Source organism: Crocodylus siamensis, chromosome 2 (genome assembly GCF_052110815.1).
Source record: "Crocodylus siamensis isolate JL-2025a chromosome 2, ASM5211081v1, whole genome shotgun sequence".
NCBI lineage: Eukaryota > Metazoa > Chordata > Crocodylia > Crocodylidae > Crocodylus > Crocodylus siamensis.
Genome location: NC_143396.1, coordinates 14,404,309 through 14,425,434, shown reverse-complemented (window position 1 = coordinate 14,425,434; position 21,126 = coordinate 14,404,309). Strand labels below are relative to the sequence as shown.

Below are 21,126 nucleotides of genomic sequence, written 5' to 3'. Positions count from 1 at the left end.
CTGCTGTGACACTTCCTTGATCTAACATTTTGGCCGTGACGTCCAGAAGTCGTTGACCATATTATGCCCCCCCCCCCCCCCCCGGTTCCTTCTGCAGATCTTCTGTTCTCTATTTTCATAGCCATAGACATAGAGAAGGAGCCTGTGGAAGGATAAATATGGGCTAACTGCCTTCTTCTCATCAATTTGGTACCAGAAACATCATGTACGCTGACTCATACCAGACAGGCAGTAAAAACCATCACAACTTTTATTCCCTTTGGAGCCCATATAATTAAAGCTGCCCACCTGCTTCAGAGTCTTTGCTGTCATTTTTTGACCTCAGGGCAGTGTGATACGCGGTTATTATGAATTCTGTTAAGCTCTTCTCACAACAGGGTTAATAAGAGCAATTCTTGAGAAAATTGTAATAATTGGCATTTAGTTATAATGTCTTGTTGTACTGCTTTTAATTCTTGGCTTTTGATGTAGTATGAAGTGCATCACCATGTATTGGTACTTACAACTCTCTTTGGCCATGTGTCAGTGATTCTCAACCAGGTTACCTTAAGATCCTTTCAAGGGTGGTAAGGGCATTTCAACTTAGTGGCTAGAGCTGGGGGTCCAGACTGGATGGTCACAAGACAGGCAGAGGTCATGACCCAGAGATCACTAGTTGCTTGTGTCAAATCCAGTGAGGCCAAGGTCAGGTGCCTAACATCGACAAGTGGTAGGTCAAGAGCCAGAGACCAAAAGCCAAAAAACAATAATCCAAACTCAGAGGCCACAGTCAGGGATCTGGACTAGGCAAGAGGAGGCAATGACTAGAAACCAGGGGGACTTATACACATGCATTTGTTTGCTCCAATGTGCCAGAAATTCAGCGCATCAGAGCACACTCGATTAAACAAGTCACCTTTGATGTGTGTTAGTTCAAAAGTGCACCGCCGCCATTTTCTCAGCACTGACGTGCATTCTTCTGCTTACACAAATGCACATGCCATAGCGCTGGGTGCTTTTAAAAGTGCCTGGAGCTGCATCGCAAGCATGTGTACAAATGCCTCAGGAGGCCACCAGGAAAAAGACTAAGAGGAAGGCAGAGGTCAGGGACTGGTAGCAGAATGAAAACCTGGTGTGTTGTGATCAAAGATCAGGTGATAGAGCAGCCCCTTAGATGAGGAGCAAAGCCAGTCAGCTGGATGATGGAAGGCTGCTCTGGAACTCACCTGGGACACATATTTTGGCTCTAACTGGACATATGGGTAGGCTTCTAAGCCTGCCCAAAGCTAATGGCCCTCCCTATTACTGGGGAGAGCCAAACATCTAGGCTACAATGCTTGTAGTCTTGGAGTGAGATGGTAAAAGAAGTAAGGGGATGATGCCTAAGCCACACACTTTGAAACAACTCAGGTAATAAAGGACAATCCTAAAAAATGGCTTGCATACTTCAAACAGGACTTAGGCCAAATTTAGATGTTAAATAAAACAGTTGAAGTGTGTCCAACCCAGTCAGGCTGTTTCCCCATCTTTGTTCCCCTCCTTGGTAGGATGCTTTACAATTTCTTCAGTCAGGTCAAACCCTTGAGATAATGTTCGGGTCAGGGACGAGGCTGCCTCAGAACCTGGAGTCGGGAACTTGTGATTAACACTGAGGAGAAAGGAAGGCGGCTGCAGAGACAGCACCACACAGTACAACCCCCCAGACTGAATCAAGGACCATGGTGAATGCACATCTGAGATGCCCCCATCTGGGGTAGACACAAATAGTTAAGGGGTTGTTTTTTTTTATCTGTTTCTGTTTTGCAGTACCTGACAACACTATATTTTGTCTTAAAAAAACCTGTGGTGAGCTGAACTTAATTACAATCTTTCCCTGTCACGTGTCAGCCCATACACCTTGTTACAAGGTTCAACATAAAGAAAAAAGGAAAGACAACATATGCCATTCCAGACCTTACTTGTATTTTTATCAGTATGACAGTTCATTTCTCTTATGGACATCAAACCCCTAACAAGAGACGGTATAAAAATCCAGCTTCCATATTTACTATTTCCCTTGTATGTCATGGCTTTAGCAGCTTTCAGACATGTCTTAACAGGTACCAAAAACCCCACCAAGATTAACCGTGCAAAGCAGCTAATTTATTTGCTGCCAAAAAAGTGTAATCATTTGGGCCTGATATTCCTTATGAAGGGACTTACCATTGTTTATTAAGTTAAGTTTCTTGCAATATGACCCTGCCTCTAAATGTTTTAGGTTAACGAGTCTTTAACTACAGAATCATTAGCAATGTGTAGGGGAAGCATGGGGGGGTATATACCCCCCCCCCAAGATTGGCTGCTGCTGAAGCTGCCACTGGCTTCTATGGGCAGTTGCTGCTCACCACCTACCCGGCCAGTGACATCTGTGGGCAGTCCCTGCTCGCCACCCCCACACCACTGACACCACTGCTGGCAGCTGTAAGCAGTTCCTGCTCTCTGTTTGCCCCTCCCCCCCACTGCTGACACTGTTGCCAGCATCTACAAGCAGTCCCTGCTCACCGCTCACCACCATGATGCCCCCCTCTAGTCTCAAGAGCCACCAGTCATTCATGTATGGAATTATTAGTCTTCCTCATTTTTCATGTATTACAAAGCAGCCTGTGCACTTCGTAACTTTTAAATACCACATATATGTAATCTGGAATTCACATACACTTTTATGTAGTAAGTGCAGGACAAAGGGGGAACTATATACACACATGCACACAATACCGGTATCCATCTGCCCAGAAGCTTGACTGCATATGTTACGATGGTGTAAATCAATCAGTACCATTTTGTTCCCCACCTCTCTCTCTGGCACACACAGGATCCAGAAGAAGAAAACAATATCTTTGACCTCTGCAAACTACATTTTTCTGGGTATATTGATAGCCTGTAAAAGAAACAAGGGTGAAAGTTAATCTCCATTGAACTCAATGTCAAGATTGTCAGTGGCTTCAGTGGGGCCAGAATGTCACCTCTGAGGGCCCGACCAAAGACTATTAAGTCTTGAAAGCATTCCCATTGTCATCAATGGTTTTTAGTTCTACCCTTGTGAGTCCAAGATTAATTATTGTGACACAAACAGTATAATGGTCTGTATAATGGGCAAGTATACCATTGCCAGCATCTGAATGGGAATCTGATCTCCTCAGTGGTAAGCTGTGATACCCATACTGATGACAATGGGCCCTTTTAGCTGTGATGGTAAAAATCTGTGATTTTGGAGGAAAAGGGTCTTGATTCTTCTCTTGCCACTTCTGCTTTTAAGGGGTAAGTAGTCTTGGACTGCCCCCCCCCCACAAGATGTGTACCCATATCCCAACCTAGCTAACTAACAACATAATGGCAAAAGTGAATTGTTTGAGCATTATAACAACACTTGGGAGAGCTAGCTTCAATTCCGTGCTCTGTCACAGACTGGTGTTGATTCCTCTGTGTGTCGGTGCCCCATCAACAAAATTAGGAAAATGGAACCGTCCTAAATCATAAACCAGAGGTCAACAGCCTTTTCCCAGTGTGGGCTGGAGCTTGCAAACCAGCCATGGTTGCAGGTTGGAAGGCTCCACGCCCTTGGGGCAACCAGTTGCCTACATTCACTCTCTCTGCAGACTCCTGCACACTCTGCAATAAGGGAGTGCAGGTGAGATAGAGCAGCAGGCTCTGCAGGGGAGAGGAATGCTGAAGAGGGGATGGATAACTTGCAACAGCTCTGTGCCACCAATCCCTTGTACCAAACTGGACCCTTGCAGGACAGATCAGACCCCTTCATGGGTTGGATCTGGCCCACAAGCCATAGCTTGCCAATGCTTGTTATAGGGCATTGGGCAAAGAAATACATTAAAGAGTTGGAGGCGCTCAAATACTCCAGCAGTTGGACCAGAGGAAGTACCCTGATAGACAGGGCTCGGTATACCTGCTGTTTATACGCCATTATTTTCCACTATTCATTGACTGGGCACAGCACCTGAGCTGTTAAAATAACCTAGAGGAACATTTTTAAAACATGGGGTTGAGATGATTTTTCTTTCTTTTGATTTGTCCAGCTCCACTCCGGAGTGGAGTCATAGAACAGCAATGCAAAATAACTGTGAGAGTTGTAAACAGGGAAGGGCCTGGCACTACAACTCTAAGGCCATGGCTCTCTTATATAAGTCCCATTATTATGTTGTTCTGGCCATGTCCTGAGGCCTTTGACTGAATGCCAGCATAATGATGCTGGCTTTAAGGATTTTCTATACTTCCTTTGTGGTGTAAAGTGTCTTAGCATAAATGAGAATCAGGCCCCAACCTACATTGATACTACAAAGCAGTGCTTTATCCTCTAGCATTTGAGCACACTTGCCCTTACATATAGGGCTCCAGTTTTGAAAAAAGGCTTCAGTTTTCTGTCAAACCTTATCTCAGGCAACCTCAGGAGGGAGAGACGTCTTCTGCTATTAAACTACCATGGACAGTTACCCTAGCAGACAGCAATGCTCACCTTCTTGCAGCATTGCAGAGCTCTGCACCAAGTAGTTTATATTCTACTTGGCATGAGGCAGAATAGGGATAATGAACAGCAGCTTGAATAGGGGTGATAACACCAGTCAAAGTACCCCCAATATGCTTGTGATACAACAACACCTGTTCAGTTTTGAACATCTGTTTTACATGGATTTAAGTTTCTTAATGGTCTAGGGAGAAAGAAGGCAGGAATGGAGGTATGTCAGAAGGAGAAGAGTAAAGTTATAAAGTGCATGGACCAGGAAAGATATTCCAGAGGCAGGGAGAAGCATGCAGAAAAGACTCACTTGCTTTTCTTTATAGATTCATAGATGTTTGAGTCAGAAGGGACCTCAATGGATCAAGTCTGACTCCCTTCCTGTGGCAGGAAAAAGTGCTGGGGTCATGTGACCACAGCTAGGTGCTTGTCCAGTCTCTTCTTGAAGACTTTAATTCATCCCCCACTTTTTTTTTCTTTATCTTCATTTATCCAGCCTTACATACAACCCCTTTGGATTTGGCTTGCTATGCATTTATCCACAACAATGCAAGTATCCTGCCCAAGAAGTGCCCAACCCTTTCTTCCAGGAGGTGACAGTTGGATTTAGACTCTTAAGTCACTCTTAAAAATGGGACTTGGCTTCTTTTGAAAGTGTCACTCCAATCGTTTTGAGCTTCTCAATAGGTTTGGTTGAAAGTTTCAGACAGAAGCTTTTCATTCATATTTATGGTCCTGGAGCACCTGTTGGCCTCAGCTATATCAGTTCCCCATTATGCTAAGCACTGGAGAAGCCTATAGGGCAGTGCTTCTCAAATGGGGTGCTATAGCACCTTTGGATGTCTTCAGATCCTTTTAAGAGTGCCATGCATTGTTAGCACTGTTAGGTGTGCAAGTATGATTCATATGATAAACTCCTAGACTGCTGACCTGCAGTGCTCTTTCTGAGTTTTTGCAATAGAAAAGATTGTGCCATTATTTTTCTGTAGTCAAAAAACAAAAGAAAACAAAGAGCTGCTATTTTCTGAGCGGCACCATCAGTCTATCAAGAGGTGCCTAGAGTCTAAAGAGTTGAGAACCACTATTATATGGTAAAATGTTCTCAAGTAAATGGTCTTAATTTATTGAGGACCCTAAATCCCAATTTGCAAAAAAAGCCTGAGTATCTAAAAACTGCTAAAAATCACCAGGCTCAGAGCTAACATCAGGATCAACCACACCATAGGTGGTCACTCAGCAAATTACCATAGCCAGGTCAGGGTCACACCAGGTATCAGTCCTAGTCTGGATCTGCAGGGCAAGCATTGAGGCAGTATCATGGTCAGGGCAGAAAGTAGATCAGAGATGGGAAGTCCAAACAGAGTGGGGACAAGGACTGTGGTGAGGCTGGGATCAGGCAGGAGCAAACAGGAACAAGGCAAGAGCAGGGCAGAGGTCCAAGGAGCACACACACAAGCAATGTTGCTGGGATGAGTCCCACAGGAAGTAGGAGGGGTTTTATAGCCCTCCTGTTGGGGGTTCGTGATGTCTATAGGTTCCCCCTGGTCACCTGACTCCACATTAATATCCTTATGGGAGGAACCAGGCTGGGCTGGGGCTGCCATCTGACCAGCAGCGCGGTGGTGCTGAGGACCCTGCCTCTGTCTGCCACAGGCTGTCCCTGTCTCTGGCTGCCTCAGAGTTCAGATCGCTGTACTGTAGCCCTAACAGCTAGATCCACAAATGGACTTGTTGTGCACATATTTATCAGCCAACAAGTAGCAATACTAGCAACTCCCCACGCCCTGACATATACATGATTGCATTGAACAGTTTCAAGGAGACTCGAAAGACTTCACTCACTTCTGGTTTATTTAGAGGGTTCAGTCATCGTTGTGTCCTTGTTGGCACAGACACCCAGCAGACCCAGGTGATGAGAAGAAACACGTTCAAGAACAGCACTCAGCGAAGAAGGGCATGTCTACAGGAGACATTTACTGCTGAGTTGACTAATTAGCGCCTCAGTACACTTCTCAGAGTCTACACATGCAGGGCAATTAGGCTGGAGTAAACTAATTAACTTTGCAGCAGGATAGTATTTGTATTTACAAATACAAGTACTATCCTGCTGTGTAGTTTTCTGATGCTGGCTAGCCACACACTGAACCAGCCTAGTGTCCCAGCCAGCCCCTCTGCAGCATGTTGGTGGGGCAAGGCGGGGAGGGAGCAGCCCCAGGCTGGCAGGCTGATCCCCAGGACTCCCTGCCAACTGGGCCTGCTCTGACCCGGCTCAACGTGCTGCGGTCCCAGGCACACATTCAAATGGTGTACCTGGGAGCAATAAACTCCAAAGCAATAACCTCTGGAGTGTATTGTTTTGCATTAATTGCACATATAGATACACCCGGAGACTCTTTGCTTGGCTCATGGCCATCCAGAAGGAATGAGCTGCCTCTCCCAGAACTAGAGGGGTATGTGTGGATAAGCTATGGAAGGGATCTACCACTCAGGTAGCATTTCATTGTGGCTGGCAGTAACAAGGAACAGGCAAATTGGCGACGTGTCGTTTGGAACTCATTTGACCATGATGGATTTAAGAGTTCAGCTCAAGCTCAGCTGATGCTGGGTTCATGCCCATGTGAGGAGAGACTAGAAACATAACAATAGGGTTCTGCCCAAGACAAATTCATTGCTAGCCTGTTTCCACTGCCTTGTAGACTGTAGGAGGCCTGAAGATGCTTAATGGCAATGTAGTATAGCACTGTCTTGCCTACACTTGGCTGGAGTTTGGGTAAGAGAGGAATCAGAAGAGGAAATAAGCAAGAAAGAGAATATTATAGGCAAAAAGAGTTTAGAAGGTGTAAGAAAGACATCAAAAGAAGTCCAATACAATTGCTTAGACTTCGCTGAGTGATAAAAATATGTATATTAATTATGATATAACCTATTAGGGACATTTCTATATGTGCTGGTTTTATGTGATAAGCTTTTCAAATGAGGCCTGATAATTCAGTATAAAAGTGCAGGTCCACCTGGGAATTTTGCTCTTCAGCCTTGAACTCTGGTTCCTGCTGAACTGCCCATCTGCGGGTGGACTACAGTTTAGCACCTCTCAAAAAAATTAGTTTTTGAAACCTAGGTGAGAGATCATTTTCCCTCACAGGCTGCCCTGCCCACCTGTTAGAGCTGTTTAAAGACTTTAGGACTTTGAGATTTATTTCTTGCAAATACTAATAAGACTTAGCTCTTGGGATGAATGCACATTTTGTAGTTTTTAATCATCTGCTTTATATGCCACACCTGCTCTGTTGGGTCAGTTATATATTCTCTGTATTTCATTGTTAAACTTGCTATTACCATTTATTTACATTTATTTTTCTTGAGCGCCTAGTTTTGGTGGGATGGTTGGGAGCCCTCCTTTAGGGATCAACAACCTAAGCTAATTCATTGTCTGTAGGGCAGTGTAGATACACCCCCGAGACTTCCTCATTATATCCCCAAATCAGATCCCATATGGGTAATTTAGATACATTTTACATAAAAATGCATCTTGTCACATATCACTTACCCTCATCAGAATACCTGGCATCCTTTTTTTTCCAAATGCATCCCCCATTCTCAGCAGCAGCAATAAAAACAGACATACAGCATGAACACTCAGTCCCATATCCACAGAGGTATACAAGTTGTCTAACTCCCATAGAAATCAGCTAGAGTTAGGCATGTAAACTTAACCTTGGAGAAACTGGGCGTCTATCTTTATCTGTGTGATTAAATTACTGGCTTTAAAGAAGTCCAGCATTTCAAACCAGAGGAAATAACACACACAAAAACATTGCTGCAAGTTTCATGAGCATTTATTGTTTCAACAATGAAGGAGCAAGTTTACCTACCAGATCTGCTAAGTGATTGTCTGCAGAATAAGGAAGTTATGGCCATGTTAACTCAAGCAGTAGTAGCCTATTGTTTTAGTAGACACTTCTTTTTCCTTCCTTTTGAATAAACACACCACAGGGTCTAGGAGGTTGCATGCCAAAAACATTACTAAGCAAAGCAACAGTCGAATAGAGTGTGACAAAAGCAGAAGTCTAATCATAACAGACCAAGCAAGTATTGTTACAAATGTTCTCTTTAGTATGGAAATGAGCCAGGGGTAATAAAAACACCATAAAAATGTCAAAATGACTGATCACCCTGAAGCACTGGCTTTTTATAACTAAACCTTGTAATGAATTTTTTTTTTAAATATATGTTAAAAGAAATGCCACTTTTGCTTAGCTTTGTTGTCCAGACTTATTGGCACACCACAACACATCTAAATAAGTGTGAAATAAAGAGCAGCCTCAGAAGGGCATCAGTAGGGGTCTGATTAACAATGAATGACTCTCAAGTGAGATGGTGGGCTGAACGGCCACAAATTGTGAGGCTGTGTGCTGGTGTTGCCCATTGAGGAGAATGTATATGCATAATTAGGTACTAACTTTTTGAATGCCTGTGATAATGCACAATGTGTAATGACACAACAATGAAGCATCGTGTAATTCTTGTAAATCCATCAGAAACTGACTTCTGTGTAATTTTGCTGTGTGTCAATTCAGGAACAGCAGTTTGGCTTGTTATTTACCTAGATCAAGAAAAACAGACATTTTGAAGCCTTTTCCAAAGTGTTATTTATTACCCCTTGTTCTAAGGCATAAACCAGCTCAGATATAATCAGCCCTTCTAATTGTTTTTATATTTTAAATGGAAAAAAATGTGGATTCCTAGTTCTGTTAATGTCCATGTATATTACGGAACATGCAAATGATTTGTTTAATCCTAATTACTGCTGAGAGCAGCGGTAAGGCAAAAAAGAAAATAAATGAAACTTCAAATAAATATATATAAAAGTTACGCATGGCTCATTTACATGAGACAGTACTGCACAGTGGTTACTGCACATTTATTTAGTACTTGTATAATCAAATTCTAAATAAATGCACACTAACAGGAGTTACTCTGCAATACCTCTGGTGAACACCTGCTAAGTGACGCTACTGTGCAGTAGCCTAATAATACTGTGCAATTGTGCATTAGCACTGTTAGTGCTGTGACACTACCGTGCAGTATTATTCGGTTACTGTGCGGTCAGTGTCTTGTGTAGACACACCCATAGTTTCCATAAAAAGTCTGGTGCGGTCACTTCTTCCTCCACACACACGTTTCTACAGAACAATAAAATGGCAATACACTGTTTTCCATAACCATTACAACACTTGTACCTGAAGTGAAAGGTTTGTCAGGCATTATTCTCCATTCCCAACCTTACACTTTTAAAAAGATGATCTAGCAACATTTTAAAAACCTGATTCTCAGCCAAAATCCATTAGGAAAGTAACTTGTTCTTCCTGGAAAAAACATGTCAATAGGAAAGTCCGAAACATCAATTGCCTTCTTCCCTTAGGACTGGAACATGATAATAGCCCTTCTGTCAACAAAAGGAGCTGTAATATTTATTGCTTATGCTAACACAACCCATGAATTGAACTGATTATTGGATCTACATCCAGCTTTGCCACTGTTTCACTACCCTACCTTGGGTAAATTTCTTCCCCATTCCGTTTCCCCTATTTGTCACCTGGGGATAACAATACCAACCTTCTTTGTAAAGCACTTTGAGATGTACAGTTAAAAAGGACTGTATAAAAGCCTGGTATTATTATTATTATTATTATTAGCTATTGAAACACACACACACACACACACATACACACTACATGCACTCAGAGCATCTCTCTAGATATCATACATATTAGGTGCATCTACGTGCAGCCTTTTGGAAGTACTAAAGCACGGCGCAGTATGGGCAGTTACTGCGCCATGCGTGCGGCACATGGGTAGATTTCAGCACTATGTTGCCGTAGCGGTGCACTATACCCAGAGAATGTGCCCTACAGCAACATAGCTGGCAATCACATGTAGACACACACGATCGCTACACAGCTGTAGCACGCCATATGGTGATCTAGCACATTGCTACATCGCTGTGGAGCGACGTGTTAGATGCACCCATTGAGATCCCATGTAAACACATCTTATTCTATTTGCTGCATTCCATCTGCAAGCTCATATATGTAAGCCAACTTTTGCAAACTTGGCTGCCATAAGTTAGGGACCAAAATCCACGTGTAGGTGACTGAATGACCTCTGATCTCCAGAGCTACTGAGCACCGGGAGATGTGGATGTTGTGCACCTTAGAAAAGCAGGCCTATTTTACTCAAGGCCTTCATTCAGCAAAGCACTTATGTACATGCTTAACTTGAAGGAAGATCAGTCCCACTGAAATCATGGGGATTCTTACATGTTTGAACGGAAACACGTCTGTGTATTTTGTAATTCCCTTAATATACATTCAGATGCCTAACCTCAGGTATTCCAGTTTAAAGGGCCACAGGAGGCATGCACGTGCACATGTGTGTCTACTCACACAGGGATGTACTGCTCTCTGTATAACACAGCATAATAGGAATTGCAATGCCAGCTGAATTGAATCCCCCAATTATTTTAACAATGCCCCAGAAAATACTGAAGTCTCACATTTATGGCTCCTTTCTTCCGGCACCAAGTCAGATACAATGGAGGTCAGTGGGGGTTGTATGGGGGTGTGTGTAGCCTTAGTGAGATCCAGTCAGCACAAAATAGTAAGGATGGGTGAAATCTGTGGGTTATAAAGCTATTGTTGCCACAGCCCGAGTGGGTGAGCTGTTCTAGACTGTGTGTTGTAAAAGGTGCTCCGGTGCCCCAGAGAGCAATAGGACCAAATCCTCTCTCCCCTCCTTCTCCTTTCTGTAAATCCTCCTCTCATTTACCCAGGTGTATCCCTTTCTTTTCCAGAGGCGGCTGCACAAATATTTCTGGCTCCTGTTGTACTCATGCACATGATTTTTCTTTTTCAGTTTTTCTATCAGCTGCTGAATGGTTTCAGTTGATCCTAGCGCAAACAAAACAGTTGATACAGAGGGCTAAATGCTGGCACAAGCATCCAGTGCTTTTTTTCTGCACCTGTATTGTGGCCAGCACAAGACCCCCACCAAAGTATCTGTGGAAACTCCATAGGAAAATCAGTCATAGTGCAGCAGCGAGCACTTCCCCTCTTGGCTGCAGATCCACAGATATCTTTACAAGATGATCTACTCTGAGTTTCAGGATATCACAAGCCAAAACATTTCATGCACTTACCCCTGTGTGAGCCCAGGTACTTGTGTCTGATGACAGCTTGTCATCCTGGAAAGAATCCGGTCTTGATTTAAAGACACCAAGGGATGGAGGACCTACCCCTTCAGCAGTTCATTTCTTCAACGTTAAAAGTTTGTGCCCGATTGCCAAACTGAATTTGTCTGGCTTCAGCTTCCAGCCATTGGTGGTTGTCATGACTTTGAGGACGGGCCGGCAGAATGTGGCACTACGACTTGAACGTTAAGGGCCCAGTTGGACTTAGCTCTCAATTAAATCAATGACAGTTTTACCATTGGCATCAGTGATGTTGACAGTGGACCCCCGCCTGTGGAAAAGCCACTGATTTCAATGCACTTGAAGACCTGGGCACAGAAAATATATCCACAAACACATACAACTGTGGAGGTGACATCCGTGCAATAAGTTACAGATCCTTGATTTCTCATTTATTGAGCACTTTGCCTGACCTCTGCCCACTAATGCACCCCTCCTGCAGATTCTTCCTATTATTCGAAACTTTTGAATAGCTTCCGCACCACAGTGACCCACTGACCAGGGAAACATTTCCCTGAATGTGCAATTCTGTACATAATCGCCTGCGTGGAAGGTCTGGGCCCGGCTACGTTTCGGTCTTGGGCTACTGCCCGATTTACTAAGCCTAAACTTTAATATCTTACAAGCCAGCTTCTCAGCAATGGGCAGCACTCATTTCTAGTCCTTGATGGAGCAGAGGTATCTGAGCCTAAATTCCTCAGATGAAAACATGGAGCCACTAAAATTAACTGGGATTTTTCCATTGATATCAACAGAATCAAGATTTCATCTTTGGTGCTTTAAGCTACGGGAAAGCTAGTTAGTGGGCCGTTTGTACTGAGATCTAAACAGCTCCTCTTTGCTTGTATACAACTGACCTCCTGGACTGCATCCACACCAGCGTGGAAGTTCATTTCCCTGGGGACTTGGCCAGAGGAAATGCCCATGCCACGCACCCTCTGGCATGCAGCAGGTTACCCCAGTTGGGGTAGCAGAGGTGGGGGCCACCAACTGTGCTGGCCCCAGTGGTCTTACCTGCAGTCCTGGAGGCCTCAGGGAGCTGCACCCACAGTGCTCCTGCAGCAGGGACCCTGGTCGACAGCCTGATCGTGGCCCTGGCAGGCCAGACTCCAGTTTTGGGTGGTGCACACTGCCACCACATGCCCTGCCCTGCTTTTTTAAGGCATGGGTTTTTTGTCCCTGGGATGTCCTGGGGTCAACCCCTCCCCACCCCCAACGCTGAAAGGTAGCAACATGATGTGTGGCAATGCAGATGGGTCAGCAGCTCCACATACTGCATATCCGTGTTCATCTGGACGCAGCCTTCCTTGGTAAGTGTGGCACTTGACCCATTTTCCGTTTAAATACAGGGCATACACAGAACACATCATAGTGCGGTGCGGTATAAAGCTTATATTCCTCCTTGTTCTGGGATATTTTATACCACAAAATAGTAATGTATATTCCCTACATATACTTTCATATATCCACAAACATATATATATATATATATATATATATATATATATATATATATATACACACACACACACACACTGGTATGTTTTCCAGCATCCATACAATACTCTCTTATTGCAATAGAAATGGACACTTTCCTCACAAATTCAGGCTATTATTCCTCCCTCACAGTTATTTTACACACATAAACATGTTCGCTCACACACACACACACACACACACACACACACACACACACACAGACTCACCCCATGCTGCCTCTTTCTCCTGCTGCTATTTTTAATTATCATATTTTCCCACTCTTTGTATATAATATCACGCTTTTTATTTGCAAATGTCTGATAAAGCTTTAACTTTAAAAGGGCTGACTGTACAAAGATTGTCCATACAATTTTAAAGATATCACACAAAAAATGACATATAAGGCCATGTTTAATCTGCAACAGAAGCAAAATAAACAAGCATATAAGTCTATTCGTTTATAAGTCTAACGTTTCCCTTTGATTCTTAAGGTGTGTGGGGTTGAAGGGGGGCTGTTGTGTCGGCCCAGACTGGTGCATATGTCAAGCTTCTGTGTTCAAAGCAGAGACAAGGGTAGGCTGCTTTAAGCAAAGACACTATTCATTTTAAATATCCTGCATTTGTTAAAAGGCTTGTTCAAATTCTCTTGCTGAAGAAAGATAAATAGAAATCTGGGTAACTGAGAGCAGAATTTCTCTCTGCTTATTTAGACACAAGAACACTTTGTTTTTCCTATATAAGGCACAATGCTCCAGCCCTACAAAGAAATGGCCTGTCACAAGGCATGGAATTGGGACCCCAATCAAGATGTTGAGGAGGCACTGGGCCTCATGGAGGCAAAATGCTTTCCCAATGGTGGAAATCCCCAAGCAGAGAGAGAGAGCACGAGGTCTGCAACACGTAAAACCCACACTATTCAGAGCTGAAGTTGGGTTTAGGAAGTCTTGTGCTGTCTTTCTGCACAGCGCTGAAGTTCACAAAAAGAGTGTAGCCACTGCCTTGTCTTTAGAAAGGAAGGGCTGCCTGGCACATGTTCACTTCCTCAGCTGGTGTAAGGAAGGTCTGTCATCATAGAGTCTGATTTCCCCATCTCAGTTAAGCCAGCTAATGGTGCTAGGCCCAACAGTGTCCCACCACACTGGTCCTCAGATAATCACAGGTTTAGCCAAGATTTGCAAAAGGTACTATGGTTTGGGCTGTCACAATCTGAAGGTGTTCAGCTTGAAATATTTTAGAGTCAGCTGATGTTCAGAGGACGGGTATTCAGGATTTCCTGAAAACCAGAATCTTGACAGACATCTCAAGTTAGGCACCCCAAATCACCAACAACTCCTGAACATCTTAATTCAGAGTCACAATTGGGCTTCACTCTTGTAGTGGCAGTGATGAATCACTTGGGGCTGCCCTTAATTTACTTCCAAGATCCCCACGCCTCACAAGCACCACATATGACTAATATTTTAAACATGGGAGCATTAAAGAACACTTGGTACACAGCTTTTTCCAAGATGGAAGTGGTCATCCCTCCATTGAGACCACCGGGCAATATTTCAAAGTGTGTCGTTCCATGAGATAACACCATGAAATTCCAGGAGAGAGGTGGAGCACTGTGATGCAGATGATAAAAGCAATTTATCACTACAGGGCAGAGCTGCTGCTGCCATCTTGGGAAGTGCCATGTGGGAGGCTCTAGCAGTTCACTCAAAGTAGACACACATAGGAGAGAACCTTTTAAGGCAACAGCAGAACACTGTTACAACATGTATGGTACAGTACATGTCCTCTGCCTACAGCACCTAGACACAAAGTGTCTGTGAAAGACAGTCAGCCTTATCTCTGAAGGATGACTTGTGTCATGCCCTTAACATTGCCTAAATGCACAGTAGGTCTGTCCATGTCATGGGCTATGCATAGATAGTCAAAAAGCCTGAGGCTGCATCAATTCGATCTTCACAGGTTAGTCTCAGCTGCGTAGACTGAACTGATAAGCAAGTGAACAGACATTCACTTTTGATTCCAGAAATGCAACTACATGCCTGCAGTGGCCCAGGCTGGAAGCCAGAGGGGGTGGGGAGGGGGGGAAGCATGCCTCCCTGCTCAGCTGGAGCAGACAGCTTGGGCCAAGGCTAGACCACCCACCCTGGGAACGGTGGGGGTGTGTGCAGGGGAGGTGCAAAGTATCTTGTGATACTGGGGGACTGTGAGTTGAGTTAAATTTGGAGGGGATCTGGGACAGAAGTTTAATAAACCAATTTAACCTAAACCTAAGTCTCATACTACAGCTACCCAGGTTTATCTTAAACCAGTTCTGGCCATTTTGAAAGTGGTTTATGTGCCTGAATTTCTTGTTGTGTTAAAAATTTGAACCACTTTTTGATCACTTATACCAGTTTATATGCAATTCCTGTCCCTAGATATGGTGGTAAAAATACTAGGTTTCTCATAGGATGCAGACAAAAGTGCCGTTCCCCGCTGTAACTGAGAAGGCTTTGCAGGAAGTGTTCTGACTTGCAATGATCCCCGGAGCAAACACAAGTTCACTGTTGATTCCAGAGGGGAGAGCATCTAGCAGCTGCCTGGGAGCCTGCAGCTAGTTTCCCTTAGCAATGGCCCCTCCTCTCTGTGAGGCTGCAAAGTTTTAGAATGGGAGGGGGAAAGAGGGAGCTTGTCCTAGGCATTCCCCAGCCAGTGCTGGAGGGTGAGATGGGAGTATTGGAACCCCTCCACCTTGGTGGGCTTCCAATACACCTGCCCAACCCTCCAGAAGGGGTTGAAAAACCTCCAGACTGAACTCCCTTTGTTCCTTTCCCTCCCCCATTCTAAAAACAGCTCAAGGCTGGCAGGCATCACAGACAGAAGTTACAGAAGATGCTCTGTTTTGAAATGTCTTCATCTGACCATTCATGCAATGGGGGTTCAACTGGCCAGTTTTGAAGCTCCTGCAGCTGTGTACTTGTGCTTGGTTATGGTTATAGACTGCTTTCTGTGGCCAGATCAGCTGAAAATTGTCACTTTTTGTCTATGCCCATAGACATGTATGAGAGACAGACACAATAATAGCTATAGCTCTTCCAGCCTGTCAGGGAAATACCTGCTTTGTAAAACATAGGTTATATACACAGAAACTGCCTACAGGCTTTCAAAATATGACTGCCTTATCTGAAAACTCTTGTATAAAACAGTAAGCATAGCCAAATGCTGCTGCTGAATGCTTGGGCATGACTGCCAGACATCAATAGGACCTATGCAATGGCATCATATATCTCAGTTTAACTCTTAAGAACATTAGCTCTATGACTGTCTGTTATCTCTACCTTTCTGGGCTCTCCTCTAGAGGAGCAAGTATTTGATTTGCTAGACCATGCAGGTCTCTAACATCAAAATATCTGCAGTAAATGCAGAATATGGGACATTATAATCTGCACTTCACCCATAGTATGCCCATTACAATCAACAGGAAGGCAGTGCAGGGAAGAAATGCAAAATACAGCTCTCTTAATGTGTCATTATGGTACTTGTGGCTCACATTCATGACAGTGCAGAGAGCCACAAAAGACTTTGCACAGGGCAATCAGCAATCTGTAGATACAACAAGCATTTAAGCACATGCTTAACTAAGCAACTGAGTAGTCCCATCAATTTGAATGGGACCGCTCATAGGTCTGATAGAAAGGCTGCTAAAACCTAAGAGAAAAACTTGCATTAGCTTCAGTGGAGATTTTGGATTAGGAACTACATTCACAAATTACGTGGGTGTTTATGTGCCTTGCTTGATCAGAGCCAGAGTGTTTGGCCCTGAAGCTGGGCAAACCATCAGCTCTTACAGATAATGGCAATTACAGAAATCAAAATACAAATTGCTTTGACCCTCCGCCCCCTTAAAAAACTTCTCAAAAATTTGCTTTGGGTCAAAAGAAATGTTTTGTTGTGATTTTAAGCGAAGGGGGGGGGGCGGCAGGAGGGGTTAATATTATTATTCTTAAATATAATTGAAAAAGAATTGAAGCAGAAAAGTTATTTACGGGGGGGAAAACTGAAATATTTTTAACTTTTTCAATGTGCTGGTTTCTATATGAGCAGCTGGCAAAACCAAGACAAATTTTCAAAAGGTTGTTGTGTTGCTGAATTTACATTGTTCAGTGGGAAGAGGTTTTTTGGGGCGGGGGGGGGGAATTACGCAGCTCTGCCCTATTTTGTAGGATCAAGCCGTAAACCTTAATATGGAATATGTGATGCACAGAACTGTGTGTAGACTATTCTTGCTGTAGTGAATTGAATCTCTACTGAATATTTTATGTTTAATAGCTGCTTTTATGAATAACAGAATTTGGCTGGAACATTTTCTCCCAAAACATTCAGAGACAGAAGCTCAGTGTTTGAACGTACATCTCTAGTGAAGCTTCACATTACTTTTCAAAGCTAGGATTAGAATGGAGTCTATTAGAATTAGAATTCAGTCTATCACGGGTCTGTGGTTAAAAAAAAGAATCAAGCCACTTTTTAAAGTAAATTGTGAAACAAATGTTCTTACAGGCTCAGGTGATTGCTACTGGGAGGCGGAAGACAAAGTGGGCAGAGAGAAAGATCTGTTCCCAGCACCTTTCTGGCCTAGGTTTAAATGGCAGAAGAGTTTTGAATGGAAGTAGTGGCACCCACCATCCCAGAGATGCTGCTAGAAAATTACACAGGGCTATTGCAAAAATGCATATAAATATATGACTTTCAAATTGATTAAATAAAGTACTGTTGCATGCTACATTGTTTCTATTTGGAGCATGGCACCTATAAGAACCTGGAAAAAACAAATTATCTTTATTTGGATCAAAAATATGTATAGAAATGCCTGTTTTGAGGAAAATATCATACATTTTTTTCTTGTTTAACAAAATAAATTAAATATACATGACTTCTGTTTAAACTCTATATAGAATTACAAAAGTTTTATATTTGCGCTTGAATTTATTTCTAGTCCATATAGACATTTAGTATGGTCCTTTGATTTATTTTTTCCTTTCTGGTTTGTTGCTGTTGTTATTTGAACAGTACTGAAGTTAGGTTGGATGAACTGCAAAACGTTATCTGGGGGGGAAAACACACACAATCCTAGGTGCATATTTAGCAAATGCATTCTTTCCCAAAACTGTTTTTTATTTTCTTACTTTTTTTCTCTCTTTTTCTTTGTTATTTATCCATGTATTTTGCATTGACGTAATTAATCCGGTAGCTTGTCACTGTAAGCCACAAGCATCAGACTGAAAATCACAGCTATCGGCATCAGAGAAGGGCAGCATGGTTGGCTTTCTTGACCTTCAACAGTTCAATTATTATTATTAATTATTATTATTATTTCTTAAATATAAATATAAAGATGTTCTGTACAATGTCTTTCCTTCTTTGTTTTCCTGGCAGTGGCAGTAAAGTTTAGCATTGAGAGGAGGTGAGCAGGTTAAAACATTGTGAGAAATACCCCAGAGGGGAAAACACAATACCTTTGATTTGCAGAAATGGCTAGCTCAGTTATCACTGATTGTTGGGCAAAATGACTGTGGCTGAAAAGCATTTGGCGTTTCACATCTTAAATATCAATGTATTCTCCAAAGACTCTTGCTCTATTTTGTTCTTTCAGAAGAAGCCACTTGATTGTGTCTCCTGGTGCTTTGGCACTCGACCTCAGGTATTTTCTAGCTTCAGTCATGCTGAGGTAAAAAGGCTCTTCTGTACGTTCCCATGAGTAAAAAGTCTGATAAGCCTAGCACCAAAAAACAGGTGGTATGTGGCAGAGGCAGGAAGACTGATGTCAAGCTGGAATAGCCTTACGGTCTCCTTTTCTCCTTCTCCCTTTTGGCATTGCAACAGAGGAGGGGAAGTTTCATGTCACAGTTTCCTGCCTTATCTGTTGCCATCTTGACTTAAAAATACAAGGTTTTGTTGTTTTTCATGGCTGCTTCTGTGCTGAGATTGGGAATTCCTTCATTATTCCTCATTTACATCCTAATTGTAATAGGTATCTCTTTCGCTCTCTAGTTTTTTTTTAATATAGATATTTATATATATTTATATTTATATATATATCTTTTCTGCTTTGCTTTTTTTTGCTGGCAGTTTAAGCTGACTTGAAGCAGTCTCTTTTGAGGTACCGAGAGAAAAAAGCACAAGGTAGCTACTGAACAGGATGGCCCTTTAACACTGGTAATGAATGTGCTGATGCTGATGAACTTTACCTTCCACGTGTGAGTGAGTGTGAGTGTGGATGTCCGTGTAAATCTTTGGGTACATTTTTGATGCCATGGCTGGGGCCAGCGCAGGTCCTTGAGACAGCAAATGCTGCTGCTGAGCTACATATTCCTCATAGTTTATGGAGGAGATGCAGTCTTTATCGGGAACCTGGGGGACACAGATCCTGTCTCTGGGTTGGGGTCTGTGCACTGGGGCTGCAGCTGGGGGAGAGCATGGCTTCTTCTTGGTTTGACACAGCCACAGGAGGATTGTCCCGAAGATGAAGACTGCTCCAGCAGGTATCCCAATGATTACTGGCCATGGGAGGCTGCTGGCAGAAGAAGGAGCAACGGGCGCGCTGGGTGGCTTAGGATCTGGACATCAGATTTGCACGGTGGAGAATGAAAGAAAGAGATTGAAAGGGTTAATTAAAACCAGGCGAGGAGGATTCAGAACAGATGTCAAACTCAGGCTGGCTTTCCTATAAGCTGTCTGACAACCCAGCCATACTAAGTGAATGGGGAACACAAAGCTGACAGATAAAGTTTAGTGGCTGGTTAGTTTTTGAAAGTCACCGAGAACAAACAAATCATTTTCTTTTGTTTAAGCCCTGGACAAGGAGGGGGTGCTCAGGGGTTATTTTGTTATGCTTTATTTTCCAAATTCCAGTGGCCACACTCGAGCCAGCCCAACAGATGGTTTCCTAGTGCTGGCGCTCAGAGATGGAGCTGGCTTCACTGCCCGGATCGGAAGATGAAACGTGGGACGTGTCACTAATACCTTCCTCATTGTCAGCAGCTCAGAAATCTGAACGGTGTAATCTGGTAACGCAGACCGGCAGCAGGTCCCCTGTTTGCCTCTGCCAGACGTGCGTTCATTAAGCATTTTTTATACTCTTAAGCATCCCTAACTAATGGCAATTCATTTTCTTGGACCTCATAGTCACTCAGTAATGCTCACCCTGGCAACCAGGACCAACAGCAGAAATGTGGTACTTTGTGGATGTGGTCTCTAGTGTCTTGCCTTTGTGGGAACAAAGCTTGGGGAACAGGAAAAAGACTGGTTAACTAACAACCCCTCCCACAGCACCTCTTGGTGCTCTGCTGAAGCAAATGACGACTAGGACCATGTGTGGCATTAAATGTCCCGCCAGAATTGCATGCAGAAAAGTTTACATTCAGGATAGGCCACGATCATGGCTAGGTTGGCTTAGGCCTGGATTCTGCTACTGCTGGGACATAAGTCTTCACAGCCGGGACTCGCATGGGGATCATTGCCACAGAACTGGGTGAATCTTATAGCTCATCCTACACCTGTAAGGCTTGCGGTGTGATGCCTTAAGAGAGAGGGATTCATTATTGGCCCCTGGTTGGTGAGCAAGGGAAGAATGGCTCCAGGCTCCCCAAGGACTGCACCGGGCAGGGGGGCCTTGTGTCAGACTGTCGGTGACCCACAGTAACCAACTGGGGGGGGCAAACCTCATTCTCATTTGTGTCATGTGACAGTTTGGCAAGTTTGTGTAACGTATCACCCAGTTTGGAAGCCAAGGTCAATAAAACCCTCTCATTCATACTTAAGGATGAATGGGTCGGAAGACTATGTCTAGTGTGCTGGAGTGAGGGGTCTTGAAGTTGCAAAAGAGCCCTGGGTGAGGCATGGGGAAGGAAGAGGAAAAAGATACTGTGTCCAGGAGTGC

General features: G+C 43.5%; 1 protein-coding gene across 4 annotated transcripts in view; it reads right to left on the bottom strand.

The window, feature by feature from the left end:
* Positions 1-13,495: 13,495 nt before the first annotated feature.
* The window catches only part of FGFRL1 (fibroblast growth factor receptor like 1), a 250,755-nt gene continuing 243,124 nt past the window's right edge, over positions 13,496-21,126 (bottom strand). For all 4 annotated transcript variants that reach the window (XM_090035357.1, XM_090035356.1, XM_090035359.1 and 1 more), the window contains one exon: positions 13,496-19,804. In XM_090035357.1, the coding sequence (XP_089891483.1) occupies positions 19,395-19,804 (410 nt within the window). In that variant the 3' untranslated portion in view covers positions 13,496-19,394. The remainder of the gene's footprint in view (positions 19,805-21,126) is intronic.